Raw genomic sequence first — 26,168 nt, 5'->3', positions numbered from 1 at the left:
TTTAGTCCAGGTCTGGGAGGAGATCCCTCAGGAGACCATCCGCCACCTCATCAGGAGCATGCCCAGGCGTTGTAGGGAGGTCATACAGGCACGTGGAGGCCACACACACTACTGAGCCTCATTTTGACTTGTTTTAAGGACATTACATCAAAGTCGGATCAGCCTGTAGTGTGGTTTTCCACTTTAATTTTGAGGGTGACTCCAAATCCAGAACTCCATGGGTTGATAAATTTGATTTCCATTGATAATTTTTGTGTGATTTTGTTGTCAGCACATTCAACTATGTAAAGAAAAAAGTATTTAATAAGATTATTTCATTCATTCAGCTCTAGGATGTGTTATTTTAGTGTTCCCTTTATGTTTTTGAGCAGTATATATATATATATATATATATATATATAACACACATACATACACACATAGGGTGGCTGGAGTCTTTGACAATTTTTAGGGCCAGAAAATATCATGCTTTAGAAGCTTCTCATAGGTTAATTGACATAATTTGAGTCAATTGGAGGTGTACCTGTGGATGTATTTCAAGGCCTACCTTCAAACTCAGTGCCTCTTTGCTTGACATCATGGGAAAAATCAAAAGAAATCAGCCAAGACCTCAGAAAAAGAATTGTAGACCTCCACAAGTCTGGTTCATCCTTGGGAGCAATTTCCAAACGCCTGAAGGTACCACGTTCATCTGTACAACCAATAGTACGCAAGTATAAACACCATGGGACCACGCAGACGTCATACCGCTGATGAAGGAGATGCGTTTTGTCTCCTAGAGATGAACGTACTTTGGTGTGAAAAGTGCAAACCAATCCCAGAACAACAGCAAAGGACCTTGTGAAGATGCTGGAGGAAACAGGTACAAAAGTATATATATCCATAGTAAAACGAGTACTATATCAACATAACCTGAAAGGCCGCTCAGCAAAGAAGAAGCCACTGCTCCAAAAACACCATAAAAAAGCCAGACTACGGTTTGCAACTGCACATGGGGACAAAGATCGTACTTTTTGAAGAAATGTCCTCTGGTCTGATGAAACAAAAATAGAACTGTTTGGCCATAATGACCATCATATTATGTTTGGAGGAAAAAGGGGGTAGCTTGCAAGCCGAAGAACACCATCCCAACCGTGAAGCACGGGGGTGGCAGCATCATGCTGTGGGGGTTCTTTGCTGCAGCAAGGACTGGTGCACTTCACAAAATAGATAGCATCATGAGGAAGGACAATTATGTAGATATATTGAAGCAACATCTCAAGACATCAGTCAGGAAGTTAAAGCTTGGTCGCAAATGGGTCTTCCAAATGGACAATGACCCCAAGCATACTTCCAAAGTTGTGGAAAAATGGCTTAAGGATAACAAAGTCAAGGTATTAGAGTGGCCATCACAAAGCCCTGACCTCAATCCTATAGAACATTTGTGGGCAGAACTGAAAAAGCGTGTGCATGCAAGGAGGCCTACAAACCTGACTCCAGTTACACCAGCTCTGTCAGGAGGAATGGGCCAAAATTCACCCAACTTATTGTGGGAAGCTTGTGGAAGGCTTACCAAAACGTTTGACCCAAGTTAAACAATTTAAAGGCAATGCTACCAAATACTAATTGAGTGTATGGAAACTTCTGACCCACTGGGAATGTGATGAAAGAAATAAAAGCTGAAATAAATCATTCTCGCTACTATTATTCTGACATTTCACATTCTTAAAATAAAGTGGTGATCCTAACTGACCTAAGACAGGGAATTTTTACTAGGATTAAATGTCAGGAATTGTGAAAAACTGAGTTTAAATGTATTTGGCTAAGGCGTATGTAAACTTCCGACCTCAACTGTATAGTCGTCTAGAGAACTTTCACTAAAGACACGAGAGGAGAGGACAATTCCTCTCCGACAACCGATTGTACATATGAAGTATTCATTCTAACCAGCACGATGACCAGAAACTCTACCAAGGACATTGGGATCTCTGGTGGGCAAACCAGAGTGCTACATCATCAACTCAACTATCGAGGACAGCTACACGTAAATACCTGTTGCATTTCTAATCTGAATGAGTGTTATTAGGGTGCATAAGTATTATGATTACCGTGAGCATAGTTTCCAAAGTAACCATGATAGTTTGAATCTCTGTCTCTCAATTCCACTCTGACCCTCCTTCTACCCAAGCACTCATGCCATTGTTAGTCCAGTCCACTAGGGACCTGTTTTCATTGTATTACGTTAGTAATCAATAACCTGTGTGTTTGTATTGTGTTATTATTTAGTTAGTTAGTAAATAAATAATTAAGCCAATTTGTTTATTGCTGATTCATCAATAAGGTTAGGGTTCTTGCAGGTTCAAGGATTATGCGACGTTCAGAATGAGACTGATAAGAGGTAATTATTTAATAAGTGACTAATCGATATATATAACATATACAGTGGGGGAAAAAAGTATTTAGTCAGCCACCAATTGTGCAAGTTCTCCCACTTAAAAAGATGAGAGAGGCCTGTAATTTTCATCATAGGTACACGTCAACTATGACAGACAAAATGAGAAAAAAATCCAGAAAATCAACATTGTAGATTTTTTTATGAATTTATTTGCAAATTATGGTGGAAAATAAGTATTTGGTCAATAACAAAAGTTTCTCAATACTTTGTTATATACCCTTTGCTGGCAATGACACAGGTCAAACGTTTTCTGTAAGTCTTCACAAGGTTTTCACACACTGTTGCTGGTATTTTGGCCCATTCCTCCATGCAGATCTCCTCTAGAGCAGTGATGTTTTGGGGCTGTTGCTGGGCAACACGGACTTTCAACTCCCTCCAAAGATTTTCTATGGGGTTGAGATCTGGAGACTGGCTAGGCCACTCCAGGACCTTGAAATGCTTCTTACGAAGCCACTCCTTCGTTGCCCGGGCGGTGTGTTTGGGATCATTGTCATGCTGAAAGACCCAGCCACGTTTCATCTTCAATGCCCTTGCTGATGGAAGGAGGTTTTCACTCAAAATCTCACGATACATGGCCCCATTCATTCTTTCCTTTACACGGATCAGTCGTCCTGGTCCCTTTGCAGAAAAACAGCCCCAAAGCATGATGTTTCCACCCCCATGCTTCACAGTAGGTATGGTGTTCTTTGGATGCAACTCAGCATTCTTTGTCCTCCAAACACGACGAGTTGAGTTGTTACTGATGGTAGGCTTTGTTACTTTGGTCCCAGCTCTCTGCAGGTCATTCACTAGGTCCCCCTGTGTGGTTCTGATTGTCGGTGGTCGGTGGTCGGGAGAGGTTGTGTTTTCTCTAGCAGGAGGTAAGCTTGGCTTCTTATATGATGTTGAGTAAAGCTTAAACCATGTATTTAGATTGTAGGTAGGTATTGTAGTCAGGTATTATAGGTAGTTTACTTAGGTAGTTATTGTAGGTTATTGTAGGTAATTATTGTAGGTAAGTATTGTATTCGGCGGACCCCGGCGAAGCACGAGTGCTAGCTAACCCACTACTTGGACCAACAAAGCTAGCTAGCTAGCGGGTAGCTACTGGTAACTTTTAGCAACTGTGGTTAGTTGTTTCCAATGTTATTTCACGCTTAAGAGTACCTGTAATTGAGCCAGCTAGCTGCCTACCATTCAGCTGTTTTTCTAACCTCATTATCCGAGGCATTAACGTTAGGTGGTTGGTAGCTGCTGTACTTAATTACAGCTACTGATTGCAGTCTGCCACCCAGATAGCTGGCGTTGGGTAAGTTTGGCTTTATACATAGCTTGGGCTTTGTCGAGTAAGGCTTAAACTATGTATTTAGATTGTAGTTAGGTATTATAGGTAGGCTCGTGGGCTGTATATATTAGGTATTATAGGTAGGCATCGTGGGCTGTTGTGGGTAGTTGTTGTATGTAGTTATTGTAGGTTACTTTTGTATTCGGGCGGTGCCGGGTGTAGCACAAAGCTAGCTAGCTAACTCACCTCCTGGACTAGCTGGCTAGTAGCTATTAGCAACGGTAGCAACTAAATACAATATCCTTTTAGCCAGCTACATTCGTTCGCAGCGACGCCGTTTTTCAAACAAAGTCAACACAGCAGCCATTGCTAGCTAGCCAACACTACCAGCTAGCTGTACTGTAGTAGCTAAATACAATATCTTTGTGCTAGCTAGCCAACGTTTAATCATTGCTGCGTTATGAAAGAACTAGACACGGACACGAATTATCTGTTTAGTGTGTTAACACACTATTGGTAGTTTGTTGTAACCAAGTATTGGTGCTAAACTGTGTGTTATTGGATGATAGCATGCTAGTTAGCTATGGCGTCATAGTTAGCTAGCTGAATAAAGTAAGTTGCGTCTAGTCCTTGAAACATTGAACCGCTGTAGTTTACAACAATTCTAATTTCTAAAGTGGAAGATGGAAGAGTTTTATTCGGGTGGTTCAGTGAAACAATTATAGTTTCTGAGGTGGAAGTTGGGAGAGTTATATTTTTTTGGTGAGGGAGGCCTTGCTCTCTCCTTTCCCAGATGTTTAGTTCATTTCATTCCGATCTCCTCTGCATTATTGTAGCCATCTGCTACAGCCTGTCAACTATGCCTCTGCCTATCCCTGTTCTCTCCTCTCCGCACAGGCTACACAAACGCCTCACACCGCGTGGCTGCTGCCTCTCTAACCTGGTGGTCCCTGCACGCACCACACACCTGGAGTTCCAGGTCTCAGGCAGCCTCTGGAACTGCCGTTCTGCTGCCAACAAGGCTGACTTCATCCCAGCCTATGCTACCCTCCAGTCCCTCGACTTCCTGGCGCTGACGGAAACATGGATTACCACTGAAAACACTGCTACTCCTACTGCTCTCTCCTCGTCTGACCATGTGTTCTCGCATACCCCGAGAGCATCTGGTCAGAGGGGTGGTGGCACAGGAATCCTCATCTCTCCCAAGTGGTCATTCTCAATTTTTCCCCTAACCCATCTGTCTATCTCCTCATTTGAATTCCACGCTGTCACAGTCACTAGCCCATTTAAGCTTAATATCCTGGTCATCTATCGCCTTCCAGGTTCCCTTGGAGAGTTCATCAATGAGCTTGACGCCTTGATAAGTTCCTTTCCTGAGGATGGCTCACCCCTCACAGTTTTGGGGGATTTCAACCTCCCTACGTCTACATTTGACTCATTTCTCTCTGCCTCCTTCTTTCCACTCCTCTCCTCTTTTGACCTCACCCTCTCACCGTCCCCCCCTACTCACAAGGCAGGCAATACGCTTGACTTCATCTTTACTAGATGTTGCTCTTCTACTAATCTCACTGCAACTCCCCTCCATGTCTCCGACCACTACTTTGTATCCTTTTCTCTCTCGCTCTCCTCCAACACTACTCACTCTGCCCCTACACAGATGGTAACGCGCCGCCGCAACCTTCGCTCTCTCTCTCCCACTACTCTCTCCTCTTCCATCCTATCATCTCTTCCCTCTGCTCAATCCTTCTCCCTCCAATCTCCTGATTCTGCCTCCTCAACCCTCCTCTCCTCCCTTTCTGCATCCTTTGACTCCCTGTGTCCCCTATCCTCCCGGCCGGCTCGGTCCTCCCCTCCAGCTCCGTGGCTTGATGACTTATTGCGAAGCTCACAGAACAGAGCTCCGGGCAGCTGAGCGGAAATGGAAGAAAACTAAACTCCCTGCCGACCTGGCATCTTTTCACTCCCTCCTCTCTACATTTTCTTCATCTGTTTCTGCTGCTAAGGCCACTTTCTACCACTCTAAATTCCAAGCATCTGCCTCTAACCCTAGGAAGCTCTTTGCCACATTCTCCTCACTGCTGAATCCTCCCCCCATCCCCCCTCCTCCCTCTCTGTGGATGACTTCGTCAACCACTTTGAAAAAGAAGGTTGACGACATCCGATCCTCGTTTGTTAAGTCTAATGACACTGCTGGTCCTGCTCACACTGCCCTACCCTATGCTTTGACTTCTTTCTCCCCTCTCTCTCCAGATAAAATCTTGCGACTAGTGACTGCAGGCCGCCCAACAACCTGCCCGCTTGACCCCATCCCCTCCTCTCTTCTCCAGACCATCTCCGGTGACCTTCTCCCCTACCTCACCTCGCTGATCAACTCATCCTTGACCGCTGGCTATGTCCCTTCCGTCTTCAAGAGAGCGAGAGTTGCACCCCTTCTCAAAAAACCAACACTCGATCCCACTGATGTCAACAACTACAGACCAGTATCCCTTCTTTATTTTCTTTCCAAAACTATTGAGCGTGCCGTCTTTAGCCAACTCTCTTGCTATCTCTCTCAGAATGACCTTCTTGATCCAAACCAGTCAGGTTTCAGGACTGGTCATTCAACTGAGACTGCTCTTCTCTGTGTCACGGAGGCTCTCCGCACTGCTAAAGCTAACTCTCTCTCCTCTGCTCTTGTCCTTCTAGACCTGTCTGCTGCCTTTGATACTGTGAACCATCAGATCCTCCTCTCCACCCTCTCCGAGCTGGGCATCTCCGGCGCGGCTCACTCCTGGATTGCGTCCTACCTGACCGGTCGCTCCTACCAAGTGGCGTGGCGAGAAGCTGTCTCCGCACCACGTGCTCTCACCACTGGTGTCCCCCAGGGCTCAGTTCTAGGCCCTCTCCTTTTCTCCCCTATACACCAAGTCACTTGGCTCTGTCATATCCTCACATGGCCTCTCCTATCATTGCTATGCTGACGATACACAACTAATCTTCTCCTTTCCCCCTTCTGATAACCAGGTGGCGAATCGCATCTCTGCATGTCTGGCAGACATATCAGTATGGATGACGGATCACCACCTCAAGCTGAACCCTGGCAAGACGGAGCTGCTCTTCCTCCCGGGGAAGGACTGCCCGTTCCATGATCTCGCCATCACGGTTGACAACTCCGTTGTGTCCTCCTCCCAGAGTGCGAAGAGCCTTGGCGTGACCCTGGACAACACCCTGTCGTTCTCCGCTAACATCAAGGCGGTGACCCGATCCTGCAGGTTCATGCTCTACAACATTCGAGAGTACGACCCTGCCTTACACAGGAAGCGGCACAGGTCCTAATCCAGGCACTTGTCATCTCCCCGTCTGGATTACTGCAACTCGCTGTTGGCTGGGCTCCCTGCCTGTGCCATTAAACCCCTACAACTCATCCAGAATGCCGCAGCCCGTCTGGTGTTCAACCTTCCCAAGTTCTCTCACGTCACCCCCCTCCTCCGCACACTCCACTGGCTTCCAGTTGAAGCTCGCATCCGTTACAAGACCATGGTGCTTGCCTATGGAGCAGTGAGGGGAACGGCACCTCCGTACCTTCAGGCTCTGATCAGTCCCTACACCCAAACGAGGGCATTGCGTTCATCCACCTCTGGCCTGCTGGCTCCCCTTCCTCTGCGGAAGCATAGTTCCCGCTCAGCCCAGTCAAAACTGTTCGCTGCTCTGGCACCCCAATGGTGGAACAAGCTCCCACACGACGCCAGGACAGCGGAGTCACTCACCACCTTCCGGAGACATTTGAAACCCCACCTCTTTAAGGAATACCTGGGATAGGATAAAGTAATCCTTCTACCCCCCCCACCCCAAAAAAAAAAAAAAAAAAAAAAAAAATTTGTAAAGTGGTTATCCCACTGGCTATAGGGTGAATGCACCAATTTGTAAGTCGCTCTGGATAAGAGCGTCTGCTAAATGACGTAAATGTAATGTAAATGTTCTGGGATTTTTGCTCACCATTCTTGTTATCATTTTGACCCCACGGGGTGAGATCTTGCGTGGAGCCCCAGATCGAGGGAGATTATCAGTGGTCTTGTATTTCTTCCATTTCCTAATAATTGCTCCCAGAGTTGATTTCTTCAAACCAAGCTGCTTACCTATTGCAGATTCAGTCTTCCCAGCCTGGTGCAGGTCTACAATTTTGTTTCTGGTGTCCTTTGACAGCTCTTTGGTCTTGGCCATAGTGGAGTTTGGAGTGTGACTGTTTGAGGTTGTGGACAGGTGTCTTTTATACTGATAAATTCAAACAGGTGCCATTAATACAGGTAACGAGTGGAGGACAGAGGAGCCTCTTAAAGAATAAGTTACAGGTCTGTGAGAGCCAGAAATCTTGCTTGTTTGTAGGTGACCAAATACTTATTTTCCACCATAATTTGCAAATAAATTCATTAAAAATCCTACAATGTGATTTTCTGGATTATTTTTTCTCAATTTGTCTGTCATAGTTGACGTGTACCTATGATGAAAATTACAGGCCTCTCTCATCTTTTTAAGTGGGAGAACTTGCACAATTTGTGGCTGACTAAATACTTTTGTTACCCACTGTATCTTCTAAGAGTTTAATTAGGGAAATGGTAACTATTTAAACAACTTCTTCTGTGGTGCCCCAAATTCCTAATGAGTTAATTGTTACATGATTAATTTAATCGAGTGACAATTAAACATAGTTAGGTGATTCGATAAATAACAGTCATACATTAAAGTAAGTCCCGTCACGACACATTCTTTTACTTTTAGATTTGTGTGTATTGTTAGATAGTACTGCACTGTTGGAGCTAGGAACACAAGCATTTTGCTACACCCGCAATAACATCTGCTAAATGTGTATGCGACCAATAAAATGTGATTTGATTTTGACAGCTGCACAATGACGATCTCAACCGTTGAAAGGAGGATAAAATGAAAGAGATTGAACGAAACAACTTCAAATTTCCTGTCCTTTCATGGAAATGAAAAATGTGTTTTCACCTCTCTCGCTCTCTGCCTGGAGACTGAGTCACTGTGCTGTAGAGACTTCTGTTCAAAAGGAGCCCTCCAGCCCAGCGTGTTACTCTGATTAACCAAGGGTGTGTGTCTTTTCAGTCTGTGACTGTGTGTGTTTGTCTTCTATGTGTGTGTCTGTTTGTGATGGTGTGTATGTTTGTCCGTGACTGTGTGTTGTCTGTGTTTGTGTATGACTACAAAATACTTAACACTAAAACATCAATTCAAAGTACCATACCTGCAAATACTAAAGTATGTCCTCATAGACCCCAATAATAAGCCAGCCAAGCAAACCAATTAAAATTATCATCACTGGGTGACAAAGCGTCTTAAGTGGCCAGGCCTCAGTCATGAAAAGTTGCTTGATGACTCAATTCATTTGGTGGTTGCTGAAGCCTCACCTAGCCCATCACTTCTCATTTGGGGACCCAAAAGGCTTGGCACACACACACGCCTCAAAGGGAGAGAGAGGGGTTACAAAGAAATGGATTAATTTTTTTATTCAGTGACCAGGAAATGAGTTCGGAGTTCTCTCATGAGAAAGTAACTTTTTCATGTACTTGCACGTTTTATGTGGACCCCAGGAAGAGTAGATGCTGCATGTGCCATAGCTAATGGGGATTCTAATAACCTAAACCCCCTGTCCTCCTCTCTCCTCTCCACCTCCTGCCTTACCCCCTGTCCTCCTCTCTCCTCTTCACCTCCTGCCTTACCCCCTGTCCTCCTCTCTCCTCTTCACCTCCTGCCTTACCCCCTGTCCTCCTCTCTCCTCTCCACCTCCTGCCTTACCCCCTGTCCTCCTCTCTCCTCTTCACCTCCTGCCTTACCCCTGTCCTCCTCTCTCCTCTCCACCTCCTGCCTTACCCCCTGTCCTCCCCTCTCCTCTCCACCTCCTGCCTTACCCCCTGTCCTCCTCTCTCCTCCCCCATCCTGCCTTACCCCGTCCTCCTCTCTCCTCTTCACCTCCTGCCTTACCCCGTCCTCCTCTCTCCTCTCCACCTCCTGCCTTACCCCCTGTCCTCCTCTCTCCTCTCCACCTCCTGCCTTACCCCCTGTCCTCCTCTCTACCTCCTGCCTTACCCCCTGTCCTTCTCTCTCCTCTCCACCTCCTGCCTTACCCCCTGTCCTCCACTCTCCTCTCCACCTCCTGCCTTACCCCCTGTCCTCCTCTCTCCTCCCCCACCTCCTGCCTTACCCCCATCCTCCTCTCTCCTCTCCACCTCCTGCCTTACCCCCTGTCCTCTCTCTCCTCTCCACCTCCTGCCTTACCCCCCTGTCCTCCTCTCTCCTCTCCACCTCCTGCCTTACCCCCTGTCCTCTTCTCTCCTCTCACTCCCTGTCCTCCTCTCTCCACCTCCTGCCTTACCCCCTGTCCTCCTCTCTCCTCTCCACCTCCTGCCTTACCCCCTGTCCTCCTCTCTCCTCTACACCTCCTGCCTTACCCCCTGTCCTCCTGTTGTGATCTTGCCTCCCCTTTTCCACCCCCTCCCTCCCTCTCTCAGTAGGATTCCCAGAGAGCTGTGCTGAGCCACCATGCCTCTCCACAGGGACCAAGGCATCTAAAGCAGGCCAAAAAAATCCTCTGAAGATATTGAAATGTCAATCCCACCCCGACCCCTACTCTCATCTTTCCTCTCCCCCCTCATCTAAAGGACTTTAAACATGCCACTGAGGGGCTCAACAACTGGAGAGGCCACCGCTCTGTGGCTGGGGGATTTGGGTTTACGTGGCTACAATCCCTCGAGTTTAATTGTATTTGGGCCAGAAACAGCTGAGCTGTAGCCTATTGCATTTTTTTTGTTTATGAGTCTTGCTAGGGTCAAATACAGTTGTGTATGTTTGCTGCTTTTCATTAAATCATGTATGGCTGTTTCATAGACTATGGCCTAAAATACATTCATTCATATGGGCAGAATATTGTATATAAAGCCTACAGAAATGTGATCAGTTACTGTTCATGCTAATATATTTGGATCTGGTAAAAAGCAGACATTTAGTAGTTTCAATTAAAAGAATACTCTTTGTAAAATGACTATAGAAATGGGAACATTGTGATTTTAGATACACAAAGTAACAATAGCCTATAATTAAAGGGACAGCAGTGAATCTATTACTGGGCTCTCACCATCAAGTCACATGCACAATTATCACCTTTTTTAGGCGTTTCGATCGCCCATTTATTCATTGACATCAGTGAGGAGACACACATTAGGGTCTATCAACAATATAGGCTTTATCATTTAATAGTCTATTTCAGGTTAAACATGAGCCCTATTCGGACAGGATTAGTTTGACTTTACAATTACATCATTTAGCAGACGGTCTTATCCAGAGCGACTTACTTGGGAGTTTGGGTAACGTAATTATGTGCACGAGCACAAAACTTCACATCCGGAATTTTAGTTTTGTGCAAATCTGCCACATCAGTAATCTTTACTGGATTAACAATTCCAGGCCGAATAACTGAATGTTTTTGCGAGAACTCCAACGTCCTCTGACAATAGCCTACTAGTGTAATGACATCCCTGTGTTTTCTGAGACATTACAGAGTTTGACAGTTGCTGCTCGCAGTTTGAACAAGAAAACAAGAACTGATTTGATAAATGAATGCTTCAAACAAAGTTCTGCGCACATATTTCATATGAATCTACATTTAAAATTTTGGGAAATGACAACTTCACTTTCTCATCCATAACTGCATCTCAAGTGCAAGTGCACTGTTCAGCAGCTCAGATCAGCAGTATGGGGTTCCTTTTCATTAGAAGGGACGTCTACCGTGTATCGCTAAAATAATGATTATGATCACACTTCTTCAATTTAAATATTATGGGGACACCTATACATTTAGCCTTTTATCGTCTCCACATGTTGAAATATATTCACGCCTAGAATAAAAACCTCCAGGTTTCCATCATAAGACTCAATTGAATGAAAAATATAAAGAATTACAGGGGGAAGTTTGGAAAAACGAATCCCGTGCGAATCTTTATCTGGAATTACACACATGATAATAATTACATAAACAATGTCTCTACTAACCAAATGCTAGTCCCGTCCGAATAGAGCTATGGATTTATAGTCATGACATTTCATAACCGGATCACCAGATCATTTTGTTAATCTGAACAATAGAAAGGAAAATACCGTTGGGTGTTGCGCAATAGCCTATTCTATTGCGCGACTAGCTCTTAGGAAACTTTGCAGTATTTTGTTTTTTTATGTATTATTTTTTACATTATTAGCTCAGAAAGTGTTTTACATCATTACATACAGCCGGGAAAAACGATTGGATATCAGAGCGGCTTTAACTCACCAGCATTACGACCAGGAATAAGACTTTCCCAAAGCAGATCCTTTGTTTGCTCTCCCCAGGGCAACTGAACTGATTCCAGCGGCTGACCCAAAACATCGCCGGCGGAGGAGAGGCACTCGGAGCGGCCTGCAGGTCCGACTTAGGAGGCGCGCACACCACCCACTGCTTCCAAGTATTCTACTCGCTAATGTTCAATCTTTAGTTAACAAAGTCGACGAACTACGGGCAAGGATTTCTTTCCAGAGAGATATCAAGGCCTGTAACATACTCTGTTTCACGGAAACATGGCTCTCTTGGGATATTCTGTCGGAATCGGTCCAGCCAGATGGGTTCTCAGTTCATCGCGCAGACAGGAATAAATATCTCTCCGGGAAGCAGAAGGGCGGAGGTGTGTGTTTCATGATTAATGACTCGTGGTGTAATTGTAGTAACAGAGGAACTTGAGTCCTTCTGTTCATCCGATCTAGAATATCAAATGCCGACCGTATTATCTCCCAAGATAATTTTATTCGGTTATAGTCACGGCCGTGTATATCCCCCCTCAAGCCGATACCACGACGGCCCTCAAAGAACTTCACTGGACCTTATGCAAACTGGAAACCACATATCCTGAGGCTGCATTTATTGTAGTCGGGGATTTTAACAAAGCAAATTTGAAGACTAGGCTGCCGAAGTTCTATCAACATATCGACTGTTGTACTCGCGCTGCTAAAATCCTTGACCATTGCTATTCATAAGGCCCTCCCCCGCCCTCCTTTCGGCAAATCTGACCACGACTCCATTTTGCTTCTCCCTTCCTATAGGCAGAAACTCAAACAGGAAGTACCCGTGCTAAGGACTATTCAACGCTGCTCTGACCAATCGGAATCCACGCTTCAAGATTGTTTTGATCACGCGGACTGGGATATGTTTTAATTTAGACATATACACTGAAACAGTGACTGAGTTTATCAGGAAGTGTGTAGGTGATGTTGTGCCCACTGTGACTATTAAAACCTACCCTAACCAGAAACCGTGGATAGACGGCAGCATTCGCGCAAATCTGAAAGCGCGAACCACCGCATTCAACCATGGCAAGGTGACTGGGAATATGGCAGAATACAAACAGTGTAGCTACTCATGCCGCAAGGCAATTAAACTGGCAAAACATCAGTATAGAGACAAAGTGGAGTCGCAATTCAACGGCTCAGACACGAGACGTACGTGGCAGGGTCTACAGACAATCACGGACTACAAAAAGAAAACCAGCCACGTCGCCGACACCGACGTCTCACTTCCAGACAAGCTAAACACCTTCTTCGCCCACTTTGAGGATAACACAGTGCCACTGACGAGGCCCACTACCAAGGACTGTGGCCTCTCCTTCTCCATGGCCGACGTGATTAAGACATTTAAGCATGTTAACCCCCGCAAGGCTGCCGGCCCAGACGGCATCCCTAGCCGCGTCCTCAGAGCATGCGCAGACCAGCTGGCTGGTGTGTTCATGGACATATTCAATCTCTCCCTTTCCCAGTCTGCTGTTCCCACATGCTTCAAGAGGGCCACCATTGTTCCTGTACCCAAGAAAGCAAAGGTAACTGAACTAAATGACTATCGCCCTGTAGCACTCACCTCTGTCATCATGAAGTGCTTTGAGAGACTAGTCAAGGATCATATCACCTCTACCTTACCTGTCACCCTAGACCCACTTCAATTTGCTTACCGCCCCAATAGATCCACAGACAATGCAATTGCCATCACACTGCACACTGCCCTATCCCATCTGGACAAGAGGAATACCTATGTAAGAATGCTGTTCATTGACTATAGCTCAGCATTCAACACCATAGTACCCGCCAAGCTCATCATTAAGCTTGAGGCCCTGGGTCTGAACCCCGCCCTGTGCAACTGGGTCCTGGACTTCCTGACGGGCCACCCCCAGGTGGTGAAGGTAGGAAACAACATCTCCACTTCCCTGATCCTCAACACTGGGGTCCCACAAGGGTGCGTGCTCAGCCCCCTCCTGTACTCCCTGTTCACGCATGACTGCGTGGCCAAGCACGCCTCCAACTCAATCATCAAGTTTGCAGACGACACAACAGTAGTAGGCTTGATTACCAACAATGACGAGACCGCCTACAGGGAGGAGGTGAGGGCTCTGGGAGTGTGGTGCCAGGAAAATAACCTCTCACTCAACATCAACAAAACAAAGGAGATGATCGTGGACTTCAGGAAACAGCAGAGGGTGCACCCCCCTATCCACATCGACGGGACCGCAGTGGAGAAGGTGGAAAGCTTCAAGTTCCTTGGCGTACACATCACCGACAAACTGAAATGGTCCACCCACGCAGACAGTGTGGTGAAGAAGGCGCAACAGAGCCTCTTCAACCTCAGGAGGCTGAAGAAATTTGGCTTATCACCTAAAACCCTCACAAACATTTACAGATGCACAATTGAGAGCATCCTGTTGGGCTGTATCACCGCCTGGTACGGCAACTGCACCGCCCTCAACCGCAGGGCTCTCCAGAGGGTGGTGCGGTCTGCCGAACGCATTACCGGGGGCAAACTACCCAGCCTCCAAGACACATACAGCACCCGATGTCACAGGAAGGCCAAAAAGATCATCAAGGATATCAACCACCCGAGCCACTGCCTGTTCACCCAGCTATCCCATTCCTTACTTTTTTGTGTGTATTGGGTATATGTTGTGAAATTGTTAGATATTACTGCACTGTCGGAGCTAGAAGCACAAGCATTTCGCTACACCCGCTATAACATCTGCAAAACACGTGTATGTGACAAATAAAATTTGATTTGATTTACACAATTGCATCCTTTGGGCTAATATGTACACTCGTACACACACACACACACACACACACACACCACACACACAAACTTCCAGTGTGACCTGATACATATGACAGACATTACCTTCTCTCGCTCTCATACACAAATGACACATGCACAAAGCGTGATAGGACACACACTCACACATGTTCTGACCCCTACACACCACATACACTACACACGTGTCTAATCCACAGCTGGATGATGGGTCCCATGAGCCCCTTGGGGCAGGAATGACCCCCATTTACCCAACCCCTCTCTTCCATCCATCCAATCCTCTATACCCCCAACCCTCAACCCCAACCCCCCTTGAGGGTCTGTGGAGTACCGATAAACCACCTCTCCCTCGCTCTCTCCATTCAGGGGAAATCCTTTCTGTCAGGGTGTGTGTATGTGCGGGCACGTGTGTTCCTCTGCTTTGGGGGCTTTACAGGGGACAGACTCCCTTCCACCTCTCCCCAGTTCATAGCTAGTCCACAGACTCTACTTTCACTGTGTACACACACACTAGGAGCTGTAGCCTGCAGGCTAAATAACCCCTCTTTGAGATTAGAGCAGCAGCGGAGGCCAAAGCTTGGCGCCCCCACCTTCAGCTAACAGGCTTAGCCAGCACTAGAAGCCCCAATACGCTACAGCTGCACGTGAGAGAGAGAGAGAGTGAGAGAGAGAGAGAGAGAGAGAGAGAGAGGAGAGCGAGTGAAAAAAGGAGTAGAGGCCTGTGATCAAAGTCACTAATGCAGTATTCATAAAGGTCAGTGGGGCTTTTATGGGGTATTGTCTCAAGATACACCAAGGGCGTTAGCATGCTTAACCTTCCAGGGGAGCTGAGTGTACCGGGGGTTTGGTCATGCTTTGTTGGTGATCTGAGGAGAGGTGTGCCAATGGTGCGTGTATAATGCAGGTCTTCTAATACACGTGCCAAACATACCCAACCAAATTTTTGCAAATATTGAAATTCACTCAGTGACACAAGCAGATACTGTACAAGTGTGTGTGCAGTAATATCATCACTCTACACACACCTGATCATAACATCCTTAGTAGCCACTAGCCACACATTCACTTCACAGACTCAAGGGAAAAGAAAAGAGATGGAGGGCACTGTCCCCAAAAGGAGAAGACAAGAGCAGCAACAGATTCTGTTCATGACCTGAGAGAAAACAGAGGTCTAACTTGAGGTAAACGAGAGACAAAAAGACAAAAGACGAGGTGTGGCAGCCCAAGCAGGATTCAACAGATAGATCGCTTGGACTCGTAAAAATAACATAAGAAAGAAAAACAGATAACACTGTGCCAAGATTATTATGCCCCTAATGCTATCTGGATGGGTAGCTTTCATGCATGTCATAGGTGTACAATGTGTCCAAGGCCTGTTGCACTAGACACATCTTGTTAAGATAGTATAAATTCCCCTGAGTATTAAAATTCCCCAGAAACTCCAACCATTGTGTTTTGATAGGTCTGTCTTTGCGTGTGTTGGACTCTCTCTTTCGCCCTTTCACGCTCCCATCTCTATCTCTCCTTCTCTTAATATCTCACTCTCCCTTTGCTTGTCTATCTCTCTCCATCTCTCCCTTCCTTCTCCTCTCTGTTGGCAGAGGGAAAGCAGGATGAGGCTGTAAAAGCCAACAGTGGGTGGTGAAACAAACTGTCTCCAAACACTTGACTGGCAACACCCACATCATAACAGGCCACTTACTGTCCCTGTCCTGGTGACTTAGCATTCAGGTCAGAGAGCCACTGACATTATACTGTACATAGTCACAGGATGTATAATCATATAAAAACACCCATACACCTCGCAAAACGTCCCACAGAAAAGTCACATATCAATAGAAAACCCCTCCAATTTGTTAAGCCCTGTCTCTCGGTCTGAGTCTTGGGAATATGGCACTCTCCAATCCACTCAATCCCCGCGACAACAAACAGAAGGACATGGCTGCTAACAGCCCATAATAGCCATACATCAACTCTAAGCCGTGACAGCCATTCAGGAGAGAGAGAGAAAGGGGCACATGGAAAGGAGAGAGAGAGAGAGAGAGAGAGAGAGAGAGAGAGAGAGAGAGAGAGAGAGAGAGAGAGAGAGAGAGAGAGAGAGAGAGAGAGAGAGAGAGAGAGAGAGAGAGAGAGAGAGAGAGAGAGAGAGAGAGAGAGAGAGAGAGAGAGAGAGAGAGAGAGAGAGAGAACACCACAGTCTACACATGGCTTGCCGAGAATGTTCTACTCTAACCTTGGAGGGAGCACAGCAGTTTGCTGGCGAAGGATTTATAGTTTATTGGCAGGGTGGGGACTATTGGGAGCAGCTCTACACAGAGTGGATTAGCCTAAAATATGCACAGGGCATAAACTGGCAGCGTTTTATAACGTCTCTCCTACTTAATGGAGCACTCAGAGAAGCAGACATTGAGAAAGGCCCCCGTTCCACTCTCTGGACCAGGGAGATTTATGTCTAAATTAGTAGGGCTGGTTAAAGAGAGAGAGAGAAAGAGGGGTATGACACAGGAAAAGGAACGAACGAAGAGCAGAGAAGGTGAAAGGGAGAAAGGAAGAGAGAAAGAGACAGATGGAGGGAGATCGATTGAGAGAAAGTGGGAAAGAACGATTGAATGAAAAAGGAAAAGACCAGAGAGATAAGGAGGTAGAAAACAGGAAGAGAAAGAGAAAAATATAAGAGTTGTTGTAGTTGGAGGTGTGTGGCACAGAAGACAGATGAGACGGGAGCATTTTGGAGTGCCGGCAGCCTCTACGTCACGTGTCAAACTTCACAGAGGGCCGAGTGTCTGCGGGTACTTGATGATTGATGAATTAAGGTCACTATTTAGTAAGGAACTCCCCTCACCTGGTTGTCTAGCACACACTAGGCCCTCCATGGAATGAGTTTGACACCCCTGCTTTACTTCTTTAGTACTTGAGTTAGATGAAAGGTTAAGTTGTTCAAGTGCTCCTCCTGAATACTGCCTGCCATTGATGACTTGGTCTTTTATCTCAAAACTCAGATCTAAGAATGCAACGGTGGCCCTGAGCTGAGGAGTCCTTCAGGCCTCCATTCGCTCAGCATTTGTGCACTTGTCAGTGTGTAGCTCTCTCTGTGCGACATGATGAGTGCGTGCTTTCCCTTGGCGTGTATGTGTTCAGTGTTTATGTGTGCATTTGCCAACCGGTTTCATTGTGCTTGTGTATATATATATATATATATATATATATATATATATATATATATATATATATATATATATATATAGATAGATAGATAGATATTTTATATATATATATATATATATATATATAGATAGATATCTCTGATTGTGTGTAGAGTTATGAGGGTGACTGAGTGAATGTTCGTAAGAATGCAGGTATAGGCCATTCCATGACCTTTGGATTTAGCCCCTTCCAGCATAATATCCAGCATTCATCTAGCATCCATATGTACCATCCAGCGCAACACACACACACACCTGTTCTCTAAGCCACCCCCCCAGATGTTGCACTTACACAACCCCCATTTTGTAATTGGTCAGCACTAGAATCTAGAGCACTGTCACACACACACCCACATTTTCACGCACAGTACACACACTCTCTTACAAGCTCACAATTGCGTACACACACACACACACACACACACAAAAACATACCTGCTCCTTTACCAAATCCTGTCTATTGGAGTAAAACATTTGGTGTGATGAAACCCTCGTGATAACTCTACTTAATGACTTCACTGTGTGTGTGTGTGTGTGTGTGTGTGTGTGTGTTTGCCTGAGTTCATTTTGCTCCACCGTGGATCATCCAAAGTGCTGGCTTTCCATTTACAAATGTGCATTAATCCAAGCTCCATTCATAATGCATTGCATTAGCTTCCACTAATTAACAATTAGAGTACAAAACACACTCTCACTTCGAGTGCTTCGATTTCCTCTTTCCTCTGCATATGCAAATGAAACATTTCATTTGTCCTTTTTTCCCCCACAGCAAGTCGATGTTTGTGAAAAAAAAGTTGAATAAACATGAGTCATCAAATGTGTTAGAATGTATGGAGTCTGGGTCGGTGGTGGGGGAAGGGGGGGGGGGCTCCATATCATTTGGGGGGATTGCTGGGTGTGTTGCAGTTGACAGGGACACTTTGCTGAGTGCTTTTAAAGCCTCTGGCTAATGGCTTTGTGAAGGCTGTGGATGAAAATGAGATGGCTCCACCGTGATGACGGGAGTCTTTGAGAGGAGAGGGGCGCTGAGCCGTGTGTAATTAGTTCAGAGTTTGTGTATAGTGTGCTTTTGAGCACTCCTTTGTTCTCATACGTGGTTTTTCTGATTTGAGGGTAAAGAATGAGAATCAGTGTGTGTGGACGTGTTTAACTATACTTGTAGGGACTAGAAGTCCCCACAAGAATAGTAAACCATTTTTGGGGGGACCAACTGGGGACATTTTGTTAGTCCCCACAAGGTCAAATGATATTTCTAGGGGGTTTAAGGTTAAGGTTAGCATTAATGTTAGGAGCTAGGGTTAGTTTTGGGGTTAGGAGCTAGGGTTAGGTTTTCGGGTTAAGGTTAGGGGTTAGGGAAAATAGTATTTTGAATTGGAATGAATTGTGTCCCCACAAAGTTAGTTATACAAGACTGTGTGTGTGTGAACACACAACTTCCACTGACCTGGCACACTAGTCGACACGTTGACCTGTGTGTAGAACCTCTTGTTGGGCAGAAGCTCTGACACGCCGTTGAGGGCCTCGACCGTGAACGTATAGTTGGAGTTGGCCATGAGGTTGACCACAGTGACCGTGCGTTCGGTCAACCCGCTCTGCTGGGGCATGAAGCCCACACTGGCCCCACATGGCTCACACTGCAGCCCCACGCACCGGCGGCAGCCCACGCTGTAGGTCAGGTCCCCCCTGCCGCCCGTGTCCGTTGGCGCGCCCCACTCCAGGATCAGGGTGGACTGCTTGAGGGTGTAGACCAAGTCTTTGGGAGGAGAGGGGGGGCCTGGGAGGGAAAATAAGTGGATATATAAATATAATTCGTCGTTATATACATGATTCCTGTTCTAGTCACTTTTAGTGCTTGTCTTATGGCCCCTGTATGATTTATGAAAGTATTAGGCATTTCTATGACATATGACTCTTCTGTATGATGTACTTACTACCTACAGTGCTACAGCAGGTTTAATTCATTTTATTTAGCCTTTATTTAACCAGTAAGTCATTGAGAACACATTCTCTTTTACAACAATGACAAGACCAAGACAACAGCAATACACCGTAACAGACTAGGTACGATACCAGTACATCAGATATCTGTATGAGGCAATGACTATGGAAGTGTGTGCGTTAGATTGCACTGATCTAGACCTGATTGCCACGTAATTAAATTCAGCATTAAAACCAGTGCCAACCAATTACTATAGAACACTTCACGCTGTAGTCCATTCTCAAAGTGTGGTCCACAACAGTATGCTAGCTACATGGTGTTATTGTGCTAGTACACATCTATAATGCATATGTAAATACTTTGATAGGATTGAGATGAGGAAGGGATTATGGGTGATGCATGGAGCAGGGGGGAAACAGAGAAAATAAGACTAGCCAAAGCAACTAAAGCTTGCCTGGTCTAGATGAAATGTGTGTGTGTTTATGATGATAGAACAAAGGAGACGTAAGTCAGACACATAATATGCTGCTCACCGACTATCTTTATTCACTCATGCAATTTCTAGACAATCCCTGAACTACTAACCACCTCATTTTACGGTGGATTGAGAAATAAAACAGAGGCAATTCTATTAGTGATGGTGAAGTGTAAAGCTGTGTGTGTATACTGTCTGTGGTTGTGTGAGAGAGAGAGATAATGGACTGTCTATTACTTATGTCAACAGTCATGGCTGGAACAAATGCCTTGTTTACAAAAAGCAAATATGAGTCACCATAGAAAAGGTGGTTAGTGCTCGCGGAATGAGAATGCTCTCTGTTATCAAAGGTAAAATACGACGGGTGCATCTCAATAGTCCTACATAGCGTCCTCTCTTCATCTGGTAGAGATTCTGACAATGGTCAACCAGTGACATACACACTCATGCAGAATGGTCTTTCAAGGCCTTGCACTATACAAGTCAAATAATTTACATGATGCAGTGCTGTAACCGTGCATGTTTGAACACAACAAAGGTATTGGTCCATTAAAGGATATTAATAATGTAGTGGTGGTGTTTGTGTATACTGAATGCTCTCTCGGTGGGGTTATGTAACATGGTAACAGGGGCGTGTGTGGGGCACAGCTGTGGTGTGTGACGTGTTCATCAGCTCCCCCCCCTTTGGTGGAATCAGGAGATGATCACAATTACTGAATCAATATTGTAATTAAAGCACTATAAATGGTATCACCGACTGCCCCTGGTAGATATAAAAGCACCGGGAATCAATATCATGATTAAACCTTCTAATTACAGAGCTATAAAAGCTTGAGCTGATCTGAGCCAAGAATGAATACACTCAATTTCTGACCTCTGTGTTTTATTGTCTGGTACACTATAGAGCACATTATTCTATAAGCTTATTAGGTGGCGTGTGTGTATTTATCCATCAACACTACAGAGGGTTAGTGGTTAGATCAATATGGCTGCCCCTGGCAGGCCAGTATGGATTTGGACTTGATTGTGCATCTTTGTTGGAGGTGTTGGTATTTAGTGTGGTGGGGGGATGTGTGTGTGTGTGGGGGGAGGGGTGAAGGATGGAGGGGTTGGGGTTGCTAAAGTGATGGAAGGGTGAAAAGGGATTGGGTGACCAAGTGGGGGGAAGGATAGAGGGAAGATTTAGGTTTAGTGGAGGAATGATGGGTGAAGTATGACGGTAATAGGGGAACGATAGAGGGGTAAGGTTAAGGACGGGTGAAGGACGGCGGGATTGGGTTACCTGATGGATGGAGTGATGGAGGCAGGATGGGTTAGAGAGAGAGAGGGAGGGAGAGGGAATAATTAAGTGATGAGGTTAGGGAAGCGGAGGGGTGTGGGCTAAAGGGAACGGAGGGATGAAGGGACAAGGTTAGTGGGAGGATGGAGGGTGGAGGGATTATGGTCAGAGAGGAAGTGAAGGATAGAGAGAGAGAGACTAAGAAGAGGAATGACAGGGTGACATGGCTAGAGGAGAGGTGATAGGACAGAGTGATATAATCAGATGAGGAGTTGCATAGGGAAAGGTGTGTTTGTGCGTCTGTCTTACGGGTGCAGGGGGCAGAGGGGTTGTCCAGGGGGGTCCTGAAGTGGTCCTCCTCACACACACACACCACCGAGCCTTCCTCCTCAGCCACACTGTTGGCCGGGCATGGAAAACACTCCTGCTGTCTGGATGACATCTTATACGAGCCAGGGGGACACGCTGAGAACAGAGAGAGAGCGAAGGAGAGAGAGAGAGAGGAGAGAAAAAAAGATAAACATAAATATGCATTAAACACATTCCATGGTATTATTATTTCAGTTGGTGTATGTTTTAAAACTGCTGTAAAGTACTGATAATGGTTTAGCAACATGGGGTAAATACTTTCAAGCTAATTATGCCTTCTGGGGGAGAGAGAGCGAGAGAGAGCGAGGACTAGGAGGAAGGAGGGAGAGAGAGAGAGAGATCGAGAGAAAGAAAAGGAGGACAGCATATGAAAGCGCTAGACCAAGTTAGAGAAAGCGAAAGGGAGAGCGAAAGAGAGACCGATTTAGAAGGCAAAATTTGATGACTCAGTCAGTTGTAAGGCTGAACACTAACACATGATGTTGAGCCTCTAAGCCTAACATATGGTCAATAGAACTGGACCAGCTAGTCAGTACAGAACCAACACATGCTGTCCAATCTCTCTTCAGGCACCGAGCTGCTCAACTCCTTGACCCTCGTCCTTTCTCTCTTTCTCCAATTCATTCTGTCATCTCCTCCCTTCTTTCTTGTGTGTTAACAGCTCCTGACAACTCCTTATTAGACAACTCTGTTTAATTTGGGGCTGAGGGCACGAGAGGGAGAGAGAGAGTGAGGGAGGGAAAAGAGCGATAGAAAAAGAGAGTAGGAGAGAGTGACTACACACATATTGCGCATACACGCACACTAACTATTTTCCACTCTTTCTCACTGGGGTTCATTTTCCGCTTGCCGTGCCAGTGCTCCGAGTAGTAATGTGTGTGAAATCAGTTGAGCGCTGCTCCGCTCTCTGTCACCGGGTCCCCAACAGCATTTCTACATGAACACCTCCAGCACGCTCTCTCTTCGCATTATGATCACGGTCATCATCACTGCCGTTCCCTATCCTACTGCTAATGCACTGGGATGATATAATATATGAATGTGGCTGTGAAGACAACCGGCCCAAGCCTCAACGATGTTACCGTGTCTGAGCGGAGGGTAAAGCCTGAACGGTGAAGAGATGGTGGGTTTGGGTGTAACACACACACACACACACACACAGACGCATCACGCGCACCATTTAAGACACACATGCACACACAGCCTCGAAGACACACCGATTAGCCCCTTCAAACTCCCCAAGTTGAGACTGATGTGAAAGCGTGAGTGTGTATGGCGTGGCGGTGTCTGTAAGAACCTTGTAATCGTCTGTCTAATGTCTGCTATTACACTAACACAGAACAGCCTGATTTGTAGAGAACCACTCTTTGGCTACAGTGCTGCAGAGCGTGAAGAAAAACCTAGCTTCTGAAATGGCTGGATGCAGCTGCTCTCTTTTCGGCAGGGGTGCCCGTTTTGTCAGTACACTTACAGTAATGTGGTTTGAATGGTAGGAAGTCTAAATGTGGTATCTAGATAGCCAAAGTGCCCGTCTTTGCTGGTATCAGTCTCTAAACCAAGGCCCAACTCAAAGCTGGCTGGATTGCACTTCTTGGTCTTGTATCAGTACACCTTTGCTATGATGTTTGAATGGTTGGAAGTCAAGACAGAAAGCTGTACCAAGCTAACAAAGCACCAGTCTCTATACAGTAGCTGGGCCCAAATAGAAGTGTGGCCAACTGTCCCTGCCAGACAAGGTTGCGTCAATCAGAGCCAATTGCCAATAGGTAAGAGACACTCCCAGAAGTACCCAATAGGGGAACAGGGGGTATTGGACAGAAACAACCCTGGCAATCTGGGTGTGTATTCAATGCATTTCTGCATTCCCCTCTACATTTAGATGAGTGCCATGGCGTTTCAGCTGAAAAGCAGACGAGGGAGAGAGAAACGGCACACAGCTTGGCCAGAACAGCTGGCTGCCCAACTGATCAATTTGTCCTGGGTGCCGTGCGATAAGCTTGATTAAACGGGACATGGAAAGTCTATCTCCCTACACACACACACACACACACACACACACACACACACCACCTCCTCAAGGTGTAATAACACCGATGTATAACGGTGGGTCTAGCGAAGAAGAGAAGACGCAGCACAGCACACAGGGAGGAGGGATAGAGTTAGCCAAGGGCTAACAGCAAATATGCATAGGGAAAGATCAAAGGAAAGAGAAGTGAGGAAAAGGGGTCATGCATAGTACACAGCTCAAGTAGAGAGAAAGAGAGTGAGGGTGAGGGAGTCAGCACGCTAGGATAAAGAGAAAGATCATATACTTCCTCAAGTTGTAATAATACAAGCACTGTAACGGTGAGCTATGCCAACTGCCTGGTGGCTAAATATACAACATAGATACTGTATAGTGAAGAGAAAGAGATGCTAAGCAGCATCTACAATGCCAGTAGTGGAGCCAAACAGGATGTTATGGAGGAGGCAGTTACACAGAGGGAGATGTAGAGGTCAAACACACAACTGTATTCACATTGTTGTCAATACTCCTGGACGGGTTGGCACCGGTGTCCATTTTCCAAGCCGTTAGCAAGGAGTCCTTGGACTATATACTGTTTAGTGGTCCTCTGTAGCTCAGTTGGTAGAGCATGTCACTTGTAACACCAGGATAGTGGGTTCGATTCCCGGGACCACCTATACGTAAAATGTATGCACGTGTGACTAAGTTGCTTTGGATAAAAGCGTCAGCTAAACGGCATATACTATTCCAAGCTGTTTGCTAATGCTATGTCAAAATGTGGCCACCTATGCTCACTATGCAAAACAAATAAATAGAATTGTTTGATGGGTGACAAATACACAATAAAAAAGAGCAACCATATTTATGGTTTTTATGTTAGTTTCAGGTGAACAGCTTTACAACGCTTTGTCTTTATTGGAACAATCACATTTCAGTGCCCCCCCCTCTGTCTCTCCCTCCCCCCCTCTGTCTCTCCCTCCCCCCCTCGGTCTCTCCCTCACTCTCTCATTGCACATTAATAAATCATGAAGCACTTAATACAGTAAATGCGAGCAATGAATTGTTTCTGTGTCTTTCTGACAGGACGTATTAATGAATATTAATGAGGCTAAAAGAGGTTTGCTTTGCATACACACACACACACATAAAAAGCTAAGGACACACACACCGACACATACACAAAAAGCTAAGGACACACACACACCCAGGCGACACACACCCCCACCACACACACATTATTTCAGGCCATAATTTTGCTCTGTCTTATATTCAAATGTCAGGGTTAGATTTGCGGGCGGAGGGAGGGATGGAGGGAGAGAGGGAGGGGGGGCCGGTGGAATCAATAATTTATGGCCCCATATTCAGATTACTGGCTCTCTGCTGCTAATGCTAATTGATGAATGGGATAAATCCTCATTCCAGGGGGGAGGAAGAGGGCCATTTTAAAGGTCCTGGGGATGAAACAGACAGAAGACTGGGGAGGAATGACTGATCACAGTCACACCTAGTGCTAATGGAGGGGACATGCTAGATGTAGCACTGTACAATGATCGCAGCAATGCATAACCCAACCTAATATCTGGCAGTCAATGAAATAACAAGTGAAAGCCTCAGTGTTCTCAGCACAAACTGGGGGCTACAACACAGAAATTATCTAAAGCCGCAACGATGACATCGCAAACAATGGTTACATCATCCACACAAACAGCACCTTCACAATCAAAGAGGACGGCTGCTGCTGAAAGATGTCATCATGGTAATCAAAGGCCTTTCGCAGCAGCCTGCGGCTCAAGAGAAACAGAGAGAGAGCGTGAGAGAGAAAGACACACACAGAGAGATGTGCTGAAACACACACACACACAAACACACACACATGAAGAAACACGGGCAGAAAGACACACACAGGTTCTGAAGGGAGAAGCTGTTTAAAGCTTAATTTTTTCCCTCCTCTCCCTCTTTCATACTCCCCCTACTTATACTTGCCTTGTCAATCTTCCTCTCACCTCCCTTTCCCAGAGTCCTCTTTTTTCTCCCTTCGCTAACCTTCTCCCTGCCTCCGC

General features: G+C 45.8%; 1 protein-coding gene across 1 annotated transcript in view; it reads right to left on the bottom strand.

Annotated features, from left to right (window-relative positions):
• The window catches only part of LOC121586380 (ephrin type-A receptor 7), a 167,956-nt gene that overhangs the window by 38,481 nt on the left and 103,307 nt on the right, over positions 1–26,168 (bottom strand). The window contains exons 4-5 of the mRNA XM_041903006.2: positions 22,044–22,199; positions 19,486–19,815 (exon numbers count right to left, since the gene is read on the bottom strand). Coding sequence (XP_041758940.1) covers positions 19,486–19,815; positions 22,044–22,199 — 486 coding nt within the window. The remainder of the gene's footprint in view (positions 1–19,485; positions 19,816–22,043; positions 22,200–26,168) is intronic.

This window comes from Coregonus clupeaformis, chromosome 17 (genome assembly GCF_020615455.1).
Source record: "Coregonus clupeaformis isolate EN_2021a chromosome 17, ASM2061545v1, whole genome shotgun sequence".
NCBI lineage: Eukaryota > Metazoa > Chordata > Actinopteri > Salmoniformes > Salmonidae > Coregonus > Coregonus clupeaformis.
This window is presented reverse-complemented; position numbering and strand designations above follow the sequence as displayed.